General features: G+C 45.1%; 1 protein-coding gene across 4 annotated transcripts in view; it reads left to right on the top strand.

Moving 5' to 3' along the window:
• shtn3 (shootin 3) overlaps positions 1–18490 on the top strand; it is a 126858-nt gene that overhangs the window by 82675 nt on the left and 25693 nt on the right. For 2 of the 4 annotated variants that reach the window (XM_059650788.1, XM_059650787.1), the window contains 7 exons: positions 2927–3021; positions 4406–4562; positions 5761–5858; positions 6521–6602; positions 8914–9008; positions 12068–12214; positions 16477–16630. In XM_059650788.1, the coding sequence (XP_059506771.1) occupies positions 2927–3021; positions 4406–4562; positions 5761–5858; positions 6521–6602; positions 8914–9008; positions 12068–12214; positions 16477–16630 (828 nt within the window). The remainder of the gene's footprint in view (positions 1–2926; positions 3022–4405; positions 4563–5760; positions 5859–6520; positions 6603–8913; positions 9009–12067; positions 12215–16476; positions 16631–18490) is intronic. The other 2 variants (XM_059650790.1, XM_059650789.1) reach the window with 2 other exon arrangements.

Here is an 18490-nt window from a genome sequence, read left to right as displayed (position 1 = left end):
GCTCCCAGTAGGGATTAGAATCTGCCTGCAGCGATACTGCTCCAATTCTTGTTTCATAAGAGAGTTATACCAGGAGATCTTCATTTTCTTCCAGGATTTCCAGAATTGACGTTTTCTTCATCGCCCATTGGTTATCACTTCCTGTGGGATTATGAAAGTATTATTTTTGAGCCAGTTTCTGCAGACTGCTCACCATACATCGTCAGAGCAATCTCTTCATGGCCACTCCCAATGCTAAAATAACTTGTCTCAGTGCTGCACCTATTCCACTGCCTCCATGATCAACTTCCTGCTCGTTCCTCATTTCCCACCTTGCTATTCTACCCGTTCACCCTTCCAGTCCTCCCTCATGACGTCCCCATCCCACCTCCCTACCTTCCCATCCCTTCTCCTTATTTTCCCATCCCTCCCTCTCATTCGCACCCACCTCCTCAACTTCCCATCCCTTCTTCTCACCTCCCCGTTCCTCGCCCTTCACCTTCCCTTCCCTCCCTTTCACCTCCACATCCTCCTCTTCACTTCTCCATCCCTACCCGTTATCTTCCAATCCCTCAATACCTCAACCCTCCCCTTCACCCTCCCATTCATCCCCCTCATTTTCCCATCCCTCCCCCTCACATTCCCATTCTTCCCCCTCATTTTCCCAGCCCTCTCCCTCACCTTCCCATTCTTCCCTCTCATCCTCCCATCCCTCCCCCTCACCTTCCCATTCTTCCCCCTCATTTTCCCAGCCCTCTCCCTCACCTTCCCATTCTTCCCTCTCATTTTCCCATCCCTCCCCATCACCTTGCCATTCTTAACTCTCATTTTCCCATCCCACTCCCTCACCTTCCCATTCTTCCCTCTCATTTTCCCACCCCCCCTCACCTTCCCTCTCATTTTCCCATCCCTCCCCATCACCTTTCCATTCTTCCCTCTCATTTTCCCATCCCTCCCCCTCACCTTCCCATTCTTCTCCCTCATTTTCCCATCCCTCTCCCTCACCTTCCCATTCTTCCCTCTCATTTTCCCATCCCTCCCCCTCACCTTCCCATTCTTCCCCTTCATTTTCCCATCCCTCCCCCTCACCTTCCCATTCTTCCCTCTCATTTTCCCATCCCTCCCCCTCACCTTCCCATTCTTCCCTCTCATTTCCCCATCCCTCCCCCTCACCTTCCCATTCTTCCGTCTCATTTTCCCATCCCTCCCCCTCACCTTCCCATTCTTCCCTCTCATTTTCCCATCCCTCCCCCTCACCTTCCCATTCTTCCCCTTCATTTTCCCATCCCACTTCCTCACCTTCCCATTCTTCCCTCTCATTTTCCCATCCCTCCCCCTCACATTCCTATTCTTCTCCCTCATTTTCCCATCCCTCTCCCTCACCTTCCCATTCTTCCCTCTCATTTTCCCATCCCTCCCCATCACCTTTCCATTCTTCCTTCTCATTTTCCCATCCCTCTCCCTCACATTCCTATTCTTCTCCCTCATTTTCCCATCCCTCCCCATCACCTTCCCATTCTTCTCCCTCATTTACCCATCCCTCCCCATCACCTTCCCATTCTTCCCTCTCATTTTCCCATCCCTCCCCCTCACCTTCCCATTCTTCCCTCTCATTTTCCCATCCCTCCCCCTCACCTTCCCATTCATCCCCCTCATTTTCCCATCCCACTTCCTCACCTTCCCATTCTTCCCTCTCATTTTCCCATCCCTCCCCCTCACCTTCCCATTCTTCCCTCTCATTTTCCCATCCCACTCCCTCACCTTCCCATTCTTCCCTCTCATTTTCCCATCCCTCCCCATCACCTTCCCATTCTTCTCCCACATTTTCCCATCCCTCCCCATCACCTTCCCATTCTCCTCCCACATTTTCCCATCCCTCCCCCTCACATTCCCATTCATCCCTCTCATTATCCCATCCCTCCCCCTCACCTTCCCATTCTTCTCTCTCATTTTCCCATCCCTCCCCCTCACCTTCCCATTCATCCCCCTCATTTTCCCATCCCACTTCCTCACCTTCCCATTCTTCCCTCTCATTTTCCCATCCCTCCCCCTCACCTTCCCATTCTTCCCTCTCATTTTCCCATCCCACTCCCTCACCTTCCCATTCTTCCCTCTCATTTTCCCATCCCTCCCCATCACCTTTCCATTCTTCCCTCTCATTTTCCCATCCCTCTCCCTCACCTTCCCATTCTTCCCTCTCATTTTCCCATCCCTTCCCATCACCTTCCCATTCTTCCCTCTAATTTTCCCATCCCTCCCCCTCACCTTCCCATTCTTCCCTCTCATTTTCCCATCCCACCCCATCACCTTCCCATTCTTCTCCCACATTTTCCCATCCCTCCCCATCACCTTCCCATTCTTCTCCCACATTTTCCCATCCCTCCCTCTCACATTCCCATTCATCCCTCTCATTATCCCATCCCTCCCCCTCACCTTCCCATTCTTCCCTCTCATTATCCCATCCCTCCCCCTCACCTTCCCATTCTTCCCTCTCATTTTCCCATCCCTCCCCCTCACCTTCCCAGTCCTCCTTCCTCCTCCTCCCAGCCCTCTCTGCCACCTCCCCACCCTCGTTTTCTGTAATATTTGTACAATCCTCTTAGTTATCCTCGATAATTCCGTTTGCTATAAAATATGAGCCTCCACACAGAATTCTTCACGTCAGTACGGAGGTGAATTCTGGTTACTTGGATATATCCATCTGAGGTGTCAATAATTTGGAGTTCAGAGTTGTTTCTTTCTGCTTGAATTTTCCATCCTTCCTTGAGATATGTGACCTGTGTTTGTAATTCTCCAAGTAAAGAGAGCAGTCAGACTTTCATGGGCGTATTTGCTGTTTGTTCTCATCATCCCTGAAGAACGGTAACATCTTCCTTCAGGATCTGACTGTGAGTAGAGATGGACTGCATGTCTAATTCAGCCGGATTGACCTGAAATTCTCTTCCAGTTTCACAGATGGTTATCGAAGAAGTAAACGCTCTGCACACACAGCTGGAGATTGAGAAATCTTGCCGAGAGAATGCTGAAGTCTTGGCCACAAAGGTAGCAACGAGTCCAACTTTAAAATGTTGACTGTATCTTTGGGGGTCAGATGGCCAGATAGCAAAGTGCAGACTGTTTTCTCTTATGCTTTCAGCCAATACTCCTCCCTGCGCATTGAGATACCAGTCTGGAGTATTTCTGATGTGGGGGTGCCAGTGTCAGACTGGGATGGTGCCACAGAACACCAGGTTATGGTCTTCACCTGATGATGGAGCAACACTCTGAAAGCTCATGATTTCAAATAAACCTGCTCTATAACCTGGTGCCGTGTGACTTTGGAGTAATTCTGGGCTGTATCTGCACATGGCACCTGAGGATGCCTGCTCCTTCTTTGTGTGTAAGGCTCTTCAACATCTCCTGCACCATAACACTCCCTTACTTACATCCATACACAGCAGTGCAGTGACTAAAGACTTCTCTCTTCACATGTTCATTCCCAATTGGTGTCTTCTTCGTTACTGATGTCTGAGTCTTGTGATCAGTTACAGCATAACGATTTCCATCAAATCTCATTCTACCACACAGAAAATATTCACACAACTCCAATCCAATAGAGATTCAAGCGTTAACTAACACTTGGATCTGTCAGGCACATTGGGATAATGAGCAGTGTTCTTCTAATAACCAAAAAACAAGCGCTAGGCTTTTTATTTTCTATTCAGTCATGGGATGAGGGTATCTCTGGCCAGGGCAGCATTTATCGCCCATCCCTAATTGCCCAGAGGGCAGTTAAGAGACAACCACATTGCCGTGGGTCTGGAGTCACATGTAGGCCAGGCCAGGTAAGGATGGCAGTTTCCTTCCCTATAGGACATTAGTGAGCCAGATGGGTTTGTTCCAACAATGGCAACGATTTCACAGACATCGTTAGACTCTTAATTCCAGACTTTTGTTATTGAATTCAAATTCCATCATCTGCGATGGCAGGATTTGAACCCAAATCTCCGAGACATTACCTAGATACCACACTTTTTAAATGAGCTTGACTTCTCGCAGTTGAATAATTAGTGTCTACTCTGCCTAACTTTGGCCTTTCAGTTTCAATGGAGTGCACTTAGATACTTGAACAGTCAGCTCTTTTCTCTTTGTTAAGGAAAATGAAGCCGTTGGCAAAGCCATTGTTAATTTATAACCAATTTCGCCAGAATGCCACCAAAAATTGCCATGCAAGATCTGGACAGCCTCTGTGTGCTGTGAACTGGACACAAGTAAAAATTGATCTCCACACTGTACATTAACTTTATCAATCTCACATTCACCATGTGGGAGATGGGGTGGACAGGACTGCATGAATTAAAGTAAGGTGACTTTTCACTTTTATTGCTGTTCAAGGCTATGTCGTTTTTCAAAACTTTCATCCAAGGATTGGTTGAATCTCTTACAGCTCAGTCATGAGAACAAGAAGCTGAAGTACCTGAGTCTAACATCCCGTGTTTGCATGGATGACTTGCTCCCCAGTATTTCAGACTGTGGGGCTGCAGAGGAGGAGCCACAGGACACCAGCCCTGATCCCTGCCTTCAGTATCAGCAACAGGTCAAAGGTGAACATCAACGTGCTCCAGTGGTTTACAAAAAGTGAACTTTCACCCACAACCTGTGAACCCCAATTACTGGCTCCCCATGCTCTTCAATGTCAGGATCTACAACAACATTGCATCAGTGCAATTCAATAGCCATCCCACAGTGTATAGCAAAGTGAGGAGAAATACACACTTTACCGGACCACAGTTGGAAACATTCAAACTAGCAGAGTAAGCCTTAGAGTCATTGTCATAGGGCTATATAGTACGGGAACTGACCCTTCAGGCCAGCCAGTCCATGCGAACCATACACCCAAACCAAACTAATCCCACCTGCCTGTGCTTGGCCCATATCCCTCCAAACATTTTTTTATATATGGACTTATCCAACTGACTTTTAAACGTTGTGACGCATTCATCACTTCCTCTGGAAGTTTGTTCCGCACATGAACCACTCTACAAATAAAAATGTTGCCCTGCAAGCCATTTTAAAATCTCTCTCCTCTTACCTTAAAGATATGCCCCCTAGCCTTGAAATCCCCCTCCCTGGGGAGAGACAACTGCCACGCACCTTATCTATACCTTTCATGATTTTATAAACCTCTATAAGATCACCCTTCAGCCTCCTACGCTCCAGTGAATAAAGACCCAGCCTCTCCCTGTAATTCAAACCTTCCATTCCTGGCAACGTTTGGTAAATCCCTTCTGAACCCTCTCCAACTTAATATTATCTCAATAATGAGAACTGATCCTGTTAGTTAAAGTATATTCCGTGTTGAAACCAGGTGTCAACCATCTCGTAAAAGCACAGCGGCGAAAATAAGATTCCATTTTCTGGTAATCCTATAGTGCACACATCACATGTTTGAGGGTTAGTGTTAGAACCTTACACTGAGGACAAGGAGTGCAACAAAGATAGTCACAACTGAGAGCCTCGATCTGTGTCCCGTAGAGTCCACTTTACACTATATGGTGCAGAGCAGTCTGTACAGCGCAAATGAAAAAGCTCCCTAAAACACTTGTGCCTGGATGTTTGGATGGATTTGTTGGCATTCGGGGGGAGCTACAAAAATCCTTGCTGCTTGCATTAGAGATTGTTCTGCCCAAAGATGATCTTTTGTTTATCGGGTGCTCCTGTTATGACATAAAGGGTGGGAAGCTTGTGGTGGGCGTGTGAAGGGGAGGTTTGCTTGTCTCTAACTCCTGCGTGTATCCACAGATCTGCAGGAGACAGTAACACAGCTTCTGGAGGAGAAGAAACAGCTTGCGGGTCAAGTGCAGGAATTGCAGAGCAGCATTGAGGAATTAACCACCAGAGTAAGTGTTTTCTATTGACTTGACAGCATATGAGAGGACCTTTAGCACCCTCTAAATCTACAGCCGTGATAATCAGAGCAGTTCTTGTGTCCCCTATTAGTCCCAATGGCAGATAATCATACTCCCGAGTTTAGACAAAACCAGCAAAAACCACCTCGCCTGCATGTTCCTGGATACCATGGGCAGTTTAGGATGGCCAATAGCAATTTATTATCTATGCATGGAAGCTCCATATTCACAGTGATGGAAATGTAAAGTAGCAGAGCAACCCATATTAGATAGTTTTAAGCAACCTGTTCACACAGGTTCTGACACACCCCTGGAACATGGCCGTGTAGTTCTGAGATAGGGACATAACCGCTTCTCCACAACGGTCCTCATTCACCCATTAGATACATGGTTTAACCATTCATTGCCAGATCTGGCCAGACCATGTAAAGCAATTTTCGAAGCCACTATCATCAGCCACTACTGCTTACGATCCTAAGATCATCCAGGGGTGTAAATGAAAACACCAGCCTCTTTCCTGTATTACACACCATATTCTTAAACCCTGTCTTCTCTAGACTTCATTTGGATCAAGACCTGTCACATTTTAATGATGCAAAACCCCCTGAGATGGGTTGACTCAGAACTAATGTTGTTAATGTTTGTCCTTTCAGCTGGAAAGAGAGCAAGCTGAGATGACAGAACTTCAAAACTTGCTGGAGAAACAAGCAAAAACAATTAAAAATTTCAACAGGGGTGAGTTCAAACATACCTGTTGTTATTCTGTAGAATAAGCGTAATTTTCGGAGGAACTCATTTAAACACCAATATGTCCATTTTTCCTGATCTGAGTGATCTGGTTCTCTTGATTAGATTTTTCCAGAAATGATAACTCAATTTACAGTCAATGGGCAGTTACTTTAATAATGACTCGCTTCAGAATATGAAAAGCAACATATTTCACAAGTATAAATAGGATGATCTTTTTCAGAAGCAATGAAAATTAGCTTTTTCTGGGTTGAAGTAAAATGCTTTCATTGAGAGAGGAAGTTAGTTTATTTCCTGAGAATCTCATCGTTGTTGAAATTCAAAGTTATGTATAAGAATCAACACCATACACGGAATACTCTGTCCCATGGTTGGCTGAGCGTATCTCCCACACGATTTCAAAAGTGTAATGTACTGCAAATCTCTACAAGTTCAAAGCCAGCGTATGACTATAGTAGGTGGAACTAAAACCATACAGTGGGGAAAATAAAAAGTGCTATTAAATGAACAGCACAGAATGCTACAAGCAAACTATTAAAACCAATAATTATAAACCATACCGAGAGTCATAGAGTCATACAGTGCAGAAACAGACCCTTTGGTCCAACCAGTCCATGCTGACCATAACCCCAACTAAACTGGTCCCACCTGCCCGCTCCTGGCCCATATCCCCCCAAACCTTTCCTACCCTTGTACTTATCTAAATGTCTTTTAAATGTTGTAATTGTGCCCACATCCACCACTTCCTCAGGAAGTTCGTTTTACACACGAACCACCCCCTGTGTAAAACTTTAGCCCCTCATGTCTTTTTTAAATCTCTCCCCTCTCATCTATATGCCACTCTGTCTTAACATCCCAAATCCTAGGGAAAAGACACTAACCATTCACCCTATCTGTACCCCTCATGATTTTATAAGCCTCCATAAGGTTACCGCTATGCTCCAGAGAAAAACATCCCAGCCTATCCAGCCTTTCTGTATAACTTAAACCTTCCACACAAATAGTTAACCTTCACTGTTGATTTACCACATGTCCCTTAGTAATATTTGTCTTGTAATTTTGATACTTAATGGCCATGTGGAAAACTCTTGAAATTACTGTAATTATCCAGAACGATCCATTAGTTCTCCCACCTGGAGTTTTACTGGGGAAGGCTTTCATGATCAAACGATAAATGTGGACTTGAGATTTTATTTTTCCCTTGGATTCTGCATTCTATTAAGCTAATTGAAAATAAATTAAGATAAGCTTAGTTTCCTGGACAACAGGCAGTGGAACATTCTTGGAAGATCTTAGAGGTGCAATTCTCTCCCAAATAGGGACAGAGCGAATTTACAATTTATTGACCATTAGATCGCTGCAAAGTGAGCTGGCATAATGCAGGAGAGGTTGTCCCAGCCTTTCAACTAGGCACCAAGATCACAACCTCTAGGTCACATCCTGGCATCTGTGTCAATGTGAACGGGTGTGCATTGCAAAGAGGAGGATCGGAAGTCGTTTTAGCTTATAAATGAACACGAATATTTGCAAACTCCAACTACTAAACTGATTAAAATGCACTCTGTATTCTTTACTTGGAGTACCTGAGGCAATATTATACTCCGAATGGGCATTGAGGTTAAATGTGGAAGGTTATTTAATTTATTTACTAGCCAGCAGTAGAATGGGGAGAAAATTATAAATTGCCGTCATACAGCTGCGCTGGTAAATGCAATCTCAGATTGTGTCATTATTGCACTAAGTAATTGTCCAAGCAAAACAGTTCGCTGCGATATAACAGTGGACTATACTTCGAAAGTATTTCATTGTGCTTAGAGGTTTCCTGAGGTGATGCTGCTTCGTGAATGCAAGATTTTGTTCCTTTCTTTAATTGCTTCTGTTGGTGCTGTTATAATAACTGCCATGATAACCCTGAGTGTTTTATTCAAGACAGTGGATAATGACATATTAATTGCAACAAAATAGGATCAAAAATTTGTTGAAGTTACTTTAGATTCAATCAAAATTCTCCAATACCTTTGAAGCATGGTGCAAGAGTTTTCAGCCAGGAGAAGAATTTTCACAGATCACTCTTGCAGGATGCAGTACAGTGGAGCGGCATTTGGGAGGAGCGTGTACAATGCCATAAGTTTAACACTACTGTTGGCATTTGGTCTGTAAGGATTTTCTGCCTGTTCCTCGCCGTTCCTCCGCCACAACTCTTTCCCAGTCCCTGTCTTACACTATGATTTCTGTTAGAAGTCTACTGCTAGAAGGACAAGAAGTCAATAACCTGTCTGTGCAATGTTTTGTGGCCCAGTTTCTGTGATGGCAACACAAGAATATGAGGAGCTGAGACAACAGCTAGACCTGGAACAGAGCCTAAGGCAGAAGGCTGAGTTGTTTGCTCATGAGGTATGTGTATAAGGGCAAGGCAGCAAGAGGTCTGCATCTAGCGAGGGCTGAGTTACTTTATTTTAAACATTGTCGGTGTTATTCTTCTATGAAATACGCTTGCCTGAAGCAATTTAAACATGAAACATTTATCACAACGAGAATGTTGATGCTGTTCTTTCTCCAGATTAAGTCACCAATATAGCACTGAATTAATGTGGGGTTACTGACCCTTTCAGGCTGGTGGTGGAGAATGCAGTCGCATAATTGTAACAAGATTACAACACATACTTGAATGGTTACTGCAACATATTTTTGAATATAGTCTCTGTAACTATCTGAGAGTGCAAAAGAACATTGATATTATTCACACACACACACACACACACACACACACACACACACACACACCCATGTGCCTTAGTGCAGCAAAGGAGAGAGATGTGTGACCTTTTAGATCACATTGCCTCACACAGATGTATTAACAGTGAGATGGAGAGATAACAGCGCTATGATTTATGGTAAATTCTTCCCTCTGCACAGATACACACACTAGCGGTGGCAACATGGAGCCGAGTGATACAGTTGTGACGGTGCTGTCACTTTAATAAGTTATTTTGTCCTGGTGTATTTTCGAAGATTCCAGACTGAATCTTGAAGATGATTGTGGGAAAACAACTTGTGAGGCCTTGGGGTGTTTTTTTTTGAAAAGCTTTCTAGTTTTTTTAAGCTTTGGCCGCAGAAGTTGTTTGAGGCCTCAAATGAGTCGGAAACTTCAGTGAAAGCCTCTTGGCTGGTACACGTTCAGAATTTTCTCTTGATGTTTATTCCTGCTGGATTGGAGAACTGCATGTGAGAATCTGCGCTTGAATTTGCTTTTTTGCCAAGGGGTGCATTTGTGGGATGTCACTGTATTGAAACAATTAGTTAGTAATAGATACCGTATCTATCATTCATTTAAGTTTTGCAATAGCTAAGTATTCTAAAATGCTCTTTCTTTTGTTTGTATTTTAACTGTTGTATTTGAATAAATTGTGTTTAGCTTAACATCAAGTAGTTTTGACCAGTTGCCTGGCATCTGGAACACAGCACTTCACATCTACCTTTTAAAGTAAGAGAAAGTTAGGATCTGGGCTACATTCTTAAAATATTTTGAGGGGGTCCGGTCTGGTCTATAACACGGTGGCTCAGTGGTTAGCACTGTTGCCTCAAGGCACCAGGGACCTGGGTTGGATTCCACCCTTGGGTGACCGTCTCTGTGTGGAGTTTGCACATTCTCCCCGTGTCTGTGTGGGTTTCCTCCGGACGCTCCGGTTTCCTCCCACAGTCCAAAGATGCGCAGGTTAGGGTGGATTGGCCATGCTAAATTGCCCGTAGTGTTCAGGGATGTGTAGATCAGGTGTGTTATAGGGTGGGTCTGGGTGGGATGCTCTGAGGGTCAGTGTGGACTTGTTGGGCTGAAGGGCCTGTTTCCACACCGTAGGGACTGTCTGACTGAGCACAGTTCATAACAAATCCTCTTCCAGTAGTAGCAGGAGGGCGCTGTATTGGTTTTCTGTGTGCGAATTAGCTCAGTTACAATGACAAGACTTTATTAGTAACCAATTCATTGGAACAACCTGATGTCATGATGAGGTGCTTATAGATGGAAGGCCTACTTTCATTGGTTTGGGAACTCCCTTTTACTTACAGAGACACCTACACCAAAGCAATATGAACCACATTGGCTGTACAGTATCACATCAGTAGCACTCACTGTTCCTGACTCTCGTGAGTGGCAGCCAGACATCTGCCTTTGCACAACGGCAGTGCCCTTTCTCAAGGAAGCAACACAACAGGAACTACGTGATACCAGCTTTTACAATAGACAATAGGTGCTGAAGTAGGCCATTCGGCCCTTCGAGCCAGCACCACCATTCGTTATGATCATGGCTGATCATCCACAATCAGTGTCCTGTTCCTGCCTTATCCCCATAACCCTTGATTCCACTATCTTTAGGAGCTCTGTCTATCTCTTTCTTGAAAGCATCCAGAGACTTGGCCTCCACTGCATTCTGGGGCAAAGCATTCCATATATCCACCACTCTCTGGGTAAAGAAGTTTATCCTCAACTCTGTTCTAAATGGCCTACCCCTTATTTTTAAACTGTGCCCTCTGGTTCTGGACTCACCCATCAGCGGAAGCATGCTTCCTGCCTCCAGATTGTCCAATCCCTTAATAATCTTATATGCCTCAATCAGATCCCCTCTCATCCTTCTAAACTCAAGTGTATACAAGCCCAGTCGCTCCAATCTTTCAACATACGATAGTCCCGCCATTTCAGGAATTGACCTTGTGAACCTACACTGCACTCCCTCAATAGCCAGAATGTCCTTCCTCAAATTTGGAGACCAAAACTGCACACAATACTCCAGGTGCGGTCTCACCAGGGCCCTGTACAGCTGCAGAAGGACCTGTTTGCTCCTATACTCAATTCCTCTTGTTATGAAGGCCAGCATGCCATTAGCTTTCTTCACTGCCTGCTGTACCTGCATTGACTGATGTACAAGAACACCTAGATCTCATTGTAACGCCATACCACCTTGTACCAGCTTCAGCGGGGACATGCTGTGAGAGGGAATGACTGACTGTAGCTAGCTGCACGTTCTGCAGTTTAGTACATCAGCAGGTCGCAATTCTTATTGCAATGTCTGCATTCGATCAGGGAAAACTCTGTTGGATCTCAAAATTCTGTGGCCATGTCGCAGGCTAAGAAGCCGGATGCTCATGGGGTAAACTGTAACAAAGCCCACACTGTTTTTTTGATGTTTTGTGGTAGAAATCTGGACTGACAACAACTAGCTGGTGAAGCCATCCTTTGTATTAATGAGCCTGCATGTTGACGTCAATCAGTAAAACCTGAATCAAAAGTTGCCTAGCAAACTCCTGTGCAGTTTTGCTTTGGATAAATGCTGAGCATGATTTTCGCCCCAGTCAGGAGAGGTGCAAAGTGGTGGGGTTGAGAGCGGTTTGGTAGAGTTGGGGGAGGTGTGGAAAGCCGCAGATGTTTCACTGTGTTTGTGTTCCGACCCGTGTTCCAGATGTTGGTTAAGCAGAAGGAGGCGAACCGGCAGAGTGCGATCCTCCTGCAGCAGGTCGATCCGAGCATACAGCTGCTCAAAGCATTGGAGGAAGTTACCAGTGTCACCAAGACCCTGGAGGAGGAGCGGCTGCAGCATCACAAAAAGGTCAGGCTTTACGCTCCGCACGGGAATTCGCTCCTTTCTTCAGTGGGGCTGGCAAGCAGCAGGAATGTGGGCGACGGGTCCGCTGTGATCCGCAGCGAAGGCGGCTCAATCGTCTTAAAGTAATGTCAACGTTGGAGACCGGCTTCAGCAGCACGCTTCCCCCTTGTTGGCCCCTGGTGGTTAAAAATGAAGGCCATGCCCAGTCTTCATCTATTGATGTTGCAATGCATGTTGGTATTGGTGGAGCTATTTGTATTCTCACTGCCTAACTGGAATAGTCAACAGAGAGACATGGGCCACTCTAACGGGCAGTACGGTAAAGCTGTCAGTCAGGGAGAGTCGGTGATCAGGCAGCAAGATTCCAAAGACAGAGATGTTGCAACAACCGGGTCATCGGTCCTAGCAATGCTGGCTATGGGATGAGCATTGACCAAGAATCCAGGCCAAACTTCTATGCATTTCTTTCATCTGGTAGCGTAGGTTTTTTTTATACATACTGTAACAGGGCTGGCGGGCCTGAGGTGAAACATTTCATCTGAAAGGTCACAACTCTGACAAAATCTTCAAATCACCTTGGTAGGGACTCATCCTGCAGCACCCCTTCCCGCACTTTATTGGTCCCTGCTCTGGGCAGTTCTGGTTTTAACAGATGTAAGCTGGAGAGCTAACAGGCAGTCAGTTCTCAGAAGCTGTGTCAGTCCCTGAAAGATGTAAGAGAGTCTGGATGCCTGGGAAACGCAGTGTAGATTAAAGGAGTCAGACCAAAGAATTATACTGGACTCAAAACGCTAACCCTGTTCCTCTCTCCTCAGACTTGCTGAGTTTATGCAACAATTCTCTGTGTTTGTTTCAGACCAACATTCACAATATATTTAGATCCTGTTGGAATGCAAACGTTACCTGCTTGTCCCCGGCAAGAAAATACGTAACCCCATTCTTCCTCTCACCTATCCCCTCCTCCTACCTCAAACCGCACCTCCATTTCCGACCTACTAACCTTATTCCACCCTCTTGACCTGTCCGTCCTCCCCGGACTGACCTATCCCCTCCCTTTCTCCCCACCTATACTCTCCTCTCCACCTATCTTCTCCTCTATCCATCTTCAGTCTGCCTCCCCCTCTCTCCCTATTTATTCCAGTTTCCTCACCCCATCCCGCTCTCTGATGAAGGGTCTAGGCCCGAAATGTCAGCTTTTGTGCTCCTGAGATGCTGCTTGGCCTGCTGTGTTCGTCCAGCTCCACACTTTGTTATCTGGGATTCTCCAGCATCTGCAGTTCCCATTATCTCTAGCCCCCACTCTGTCCTCGCTCTGTGCCTTGGTTGTCTAACCACTTGCCCCCCAGGCCGACCCTGTGATCAGTCCAACTTGCCCCTCATGATCTGTATCATTCATACCCCAGTGATTACTTTGACTCCCCCCTCCAGATAACTGACCCCCTGATGGTCTTTGACCTATTTCCAATGGTGGAGCTCCATTTGCAGCCTCGTTCCTCAGGCCAAGCCGCACGATGGTGAAGTTTCAACCTGTCTGGTTACAGCATGGCTTTTTAAAAAATTCACCATAAAGGATCTAGTAGGTCAGCATTTATTGCCGTTTCTAATTGCCCAAATGGCATTTTCCTTCCCTCAAGGACATTAGTGAATCTGATGGGTTTTTCCAACAATCGACAATGGTTTCACAGTCATTAGACTTTTAATTCCAGATTTTTATTAAATTCAACTTCCATCATCTGCCGCAGTGAGATTCGAACCTGGGTGCACAGAACATTACCTGGGTCTCTAGATTAGCAGTCCAGTGATTATACCAAAAGCTGTTGTCACCAGTTGCTGGGGACCAACATTTTAAAGAAAACCTTTTTAAAAAAAAAACAACCTTTTTCAAACAAGAATCATGTTTGTGGAACTGCAGGAGGTGGGAGAGATGCTAAACAAGTACTATGCATCAGTGTTTACTGTGGAGAAGGATATGGAAGCTAAAGTGCTTGGGGCAATAAATAGTGATATTTGAAAAGTGTTCACATTACAAAAGAGGAATTGCTGGACATCCTAAAATGCAAAAATGTGGATAAATCCCTGGAACCTGAACAGAACTTTGTGGGAGGCTGGGGAAGCATTTGCTGGGCCCCTTGCTGAGATATTTATATCATCGATAGCCACAGACAAGGTGCCGGAATGCTGGAGGGTGGCTAATGTGGTGCCACTATTTAAGAAATGCCAAGAAAATGCCAGGGAGCTATAGATCAGTGAGTGTGACGTCAGTGGTGGGTATGTTATTTGATAGGATTTTGAGGGACACAATTTACGTGTATTTGGAAAGGTAAGGACTGTTTAGGGATAGTCAAGATGGCTTTGGGGGTAGGAAATCATGTCTCACTAACTTGATTGAGTTTGTTGAAGAAGTGACGTAGAAGCTTGATGAAGGCAGAATGGACTTCAGCAAGGCATTCAACAACGTTCTTCATGGGAGACTGGTCATCAGGGTTAGATCACACGGAATCCAGTGGGAGCTCACCAGCTGGATATAAAATTGGCTTGAAGGTAGGAGACAGATGGTGGTGGTAGGGGGTTGTTTTTCAGACTGGAGGCCTGTGACCAGCAATGTGCCTCAAGGATCAGTGCTGGGTCCACTACTTTTTGTCATCTATCTAAAATGATTTGGATGTGAATATAAGAGGTAAATTTGTAGATGACACCAAAATAGGAGTTGTAGCGGACAATGAAGAAGATTATCTCAGAGTATAACGGGAGCTTGATCAGATGGCCCAATGGGCCGAGGGGTGGCAGGTGCAATTTAATTTCCATACATTTGAGATGTTGCATTTTGGTAAAGCAAATCTGGGCAGATTTGGCAACCAGACATCCTAAACTAATCTAGTCCCATTTGCCAGCACTTAGCCCATATCCCTCAAAACTCTTCATATTCATCCACCCATCCAGATGCTTTTTAAATGTCAGAATTGCACCAGCCTCTACCAGCTCCTCTTTAGTTCCTTCCATATATATACCACCCTCTGTGTGAAAAAGTTACCCTTATGTCCCTTTTAAATTTTTCCCCTCTCACCTTAAACCTATGTCCTGTAGTTTCGGATTCTCCTACCCTGGAGAAAAGAAACCTTGACTATTCACCCTATCCATGCCCCTCATAATTTTATAAACCTCTATAAGGTCACCCCTCGGCCTCCAATTCTCCAGGGAAAATAGCCCCAGCCTATTCAACATCTCCCTGTAGCTCAAACCCTCCAGCCCTGGCAACATCCTTGTAAATCTTTTCTGACCACTTTCATGTTTCAGAACATCTGTCCTATAGCAGGGAGACCAGAATTGAACATATTATTCCCCAAGTGGCCGAACCAATGTCCTGTACAGCTGCAACATGACCTTCCAACTCCTACACTCAATGCACTAAAGGCAAGGATACCAAATGCCATCTTCACTGTCTTGTTTACCTGTGACTCCACTTTCAAGGGACTGTGAGCCAGCAGGTCTCTGCAGCAACACACCCCAGGACCTTACCATTATACCTTCCCCAGTTCAAAATTCTCCCACCCTGGGGAACATCCTTCTAGACCACATCCTCTCGGGACATTATTTATTTTAATGCACTCGCCTTGGACCCTTCTAAACTCTTGTCTTTCCTCCCAAGGCAATCACTTATTCCAGAATTCACATCTGGAATGCCTCTTTGGGGAAAGGAAAATCAACACCTTTACCCCAGTCCAGAAGTACACGCGACTCCCGACCCCACGCGATAGGGCTGCCTGTGAACTGCCTTCTGAAATGGCGGGGCGGGGAGGGGCCCAGGGTTACGACAGGAAAATGGAGTTGAGAGTACAATCTGTTCAGCCATATTCCGATCAAAATGGAACAGGTTCAAGAGGCCATATTGTGCTGTTAATCCTTGTGCTCCCTGGGTTTACTCACGGGGGTAATTATCTAAACAAATTGGGAGCCAGCTTTTGATTGGTTTTAGAATTTTAAATGTTGTTTCAGTACAATTTTTATAGCATTCTTAAGGAAAGGGCTATTTCAAGTAAGCCGACACAAAGGCCATAAGAGATACAGATACCCAGCACTCTATTCTGAGATGCAGTGCATGCTGCTGTATCTTGAGACTTGGATACCGAGATGAATCTGATTTAAAAAGACATGGTTAGATTGCTTTAATTGGGTGGTTCACCATTATCTGCCATCTGGCTCGAAGCTAATGGTTTGTGTAGCTCTCTGAATAAACTGATAATAATTTTCAAGCCCTTCCCCCACAGATTCAGGAGCTCGAGTCCCATCTAAATGAATCTGCGCTGCAGAAGGAGCTGGCTACACTGCAGAGACAACTGGAGATGGTTGAGGAGGAGAGACGGGAGTCGGAACAGCGGGTGCAAGAGGTGGAACAGAGGAACTGTGAGCTGGAGGATCAAGGTGTGCACTGGATGGAAAGGAGGGAAGACCTTGCGGTCACAAGCCACATTGCAATAACTCAGGATGTCCAGGAGCACCATGCAGATGAGACAGCACTCTTTACTTAGAACCTAGAACAGTATAGCACAGGAACAGGCCCTTCGGCCCATGATTATAAATGAAACTAATCCCTTCTGCCTTCCCTTTGTCTATATCGCTCCATTCCTTGCATATCCATGTGGTTATCTAAAAGCTTCTATTGTATCTGCCTCCACCAATCCCCTGGCAGCGCATTCCAGACTTCTATCACTCTCTGTGTAAAAAACTTGCCCCTCACATCTCCTTTGAACTTTCTCCCTCTCACCTTAAATGCATGACCCCTACCGTTAGACATTTCAACTCCGGGAAAAACATTCTGGTTGTCAACCCTAGCACTTGTACTCCATAAGACCGTAAGACAGAGGAGTGGAAGTAAGGCCATTCAGCCCATCAAGTCCACTCCGCCATTTAATCATAGCTGATGGGCAATTCAATACCACTTCCCTGCACTCTCCCCGATGTAGGAAATGAGGCAGACACATTGTTTACAGTGCAACTCCTGTTTTAAGGAACTGGAAGTAACCAAGTTACCTTCCCATTAGCAGAATATTTGTGCATTATTCACACTCAATTAAATATTAAAGATGCAAGTTTAAACTTTCTGCTTTGTGATGTTAACAGGGGATTCCAAAGCCCTTTAGACTGCCTTCCTGTCTTTCATCCCCTGTGAAATATGAGCTCATCCAAATCGCTACCCATCTATCAAATCCCATTACCCCTGTGTTCACCGACGCCATCGGCTCCCGGTCCTGCAGTGCTTTGATCTTAAAGTCTCTTCCTTATGTCTGATCACTAAGAGTCTCTCCACCACCCACCACACCACACCCCCATGCCAACACACACACACACACACACACAGACACAAACACACAGACTCACACACACAGGTACACACAGACTCTCACACACAGACACACTCACAGACACACACAGACACACATACTCGCAGACTCACACACACAGACAGACACATTCGCACACAGCTAAACATACACAGACACACACATAGACATACACACACACAAAACCACACACACACACTCACGGACACACATGCATACAGACTCACACACGCAGATGCAAAAACTCACTGAGTCACAGACACAGACACACAGGCAAATACTCACAAACTCACACACTCACACACACACACACACTCAAAGACACATACCTACACACATACACACACACACTCACACACACACACACACTCACAGACACATACCTACACACATACACACACACACACACACACACACACACACAAATACACAGACTCTCACACACACACATACACACACACACACACACACACACACAGACTCTCACACACACATACAAACACACACACACACTCACACACACACACACACACACACACACACACACACACACACACACACAACACTGCCCTAAGACTTCAACAGGCTCTGGCCTCTTGAGCACCTTTGATGTAAATCACTCCACTATTGGTGACTGTACATTCAATTGCCCAGGCCTCAAGCTTCTCTGTCTCCACATTTCCTACTTGTCTTTTACTTGCCTTCAGCAATAAGTTCTTGATTACTATCCTAATATTTAATGATGTGACTTGGTATCAAATTTTATTTGATATCACTCCAAAGAAGCACTTTGAAACATTTAACTACACCAAATGTGATTCTTTTTAAATTTCAAAATAAATTTTATTCATGAAAATTTCATATATATTATATATTATTATAGATATAATATACAGACACATACCTACACACATACACACACACACACACACACAGACAT

The sequence above is a fragment of the Stegostoma tigrinum genome, chromosome 13 (assembly GCF_030684315.1).
Source record: "Stegostoma tigrinum isolate sSteTig4 chromosome 13, sSteTig4.hap1, whole genome shotgun sequence".
NCBI lineage: Eukaryota > Metazoa > Chordata > Chondrichthyes > Orectolobiformes > Stegostomatidae > Stegostoma > Stegostoma tigrinum.
This window is presented reverse-complemented; position numbering and strand designations above follow the sequence as displayed.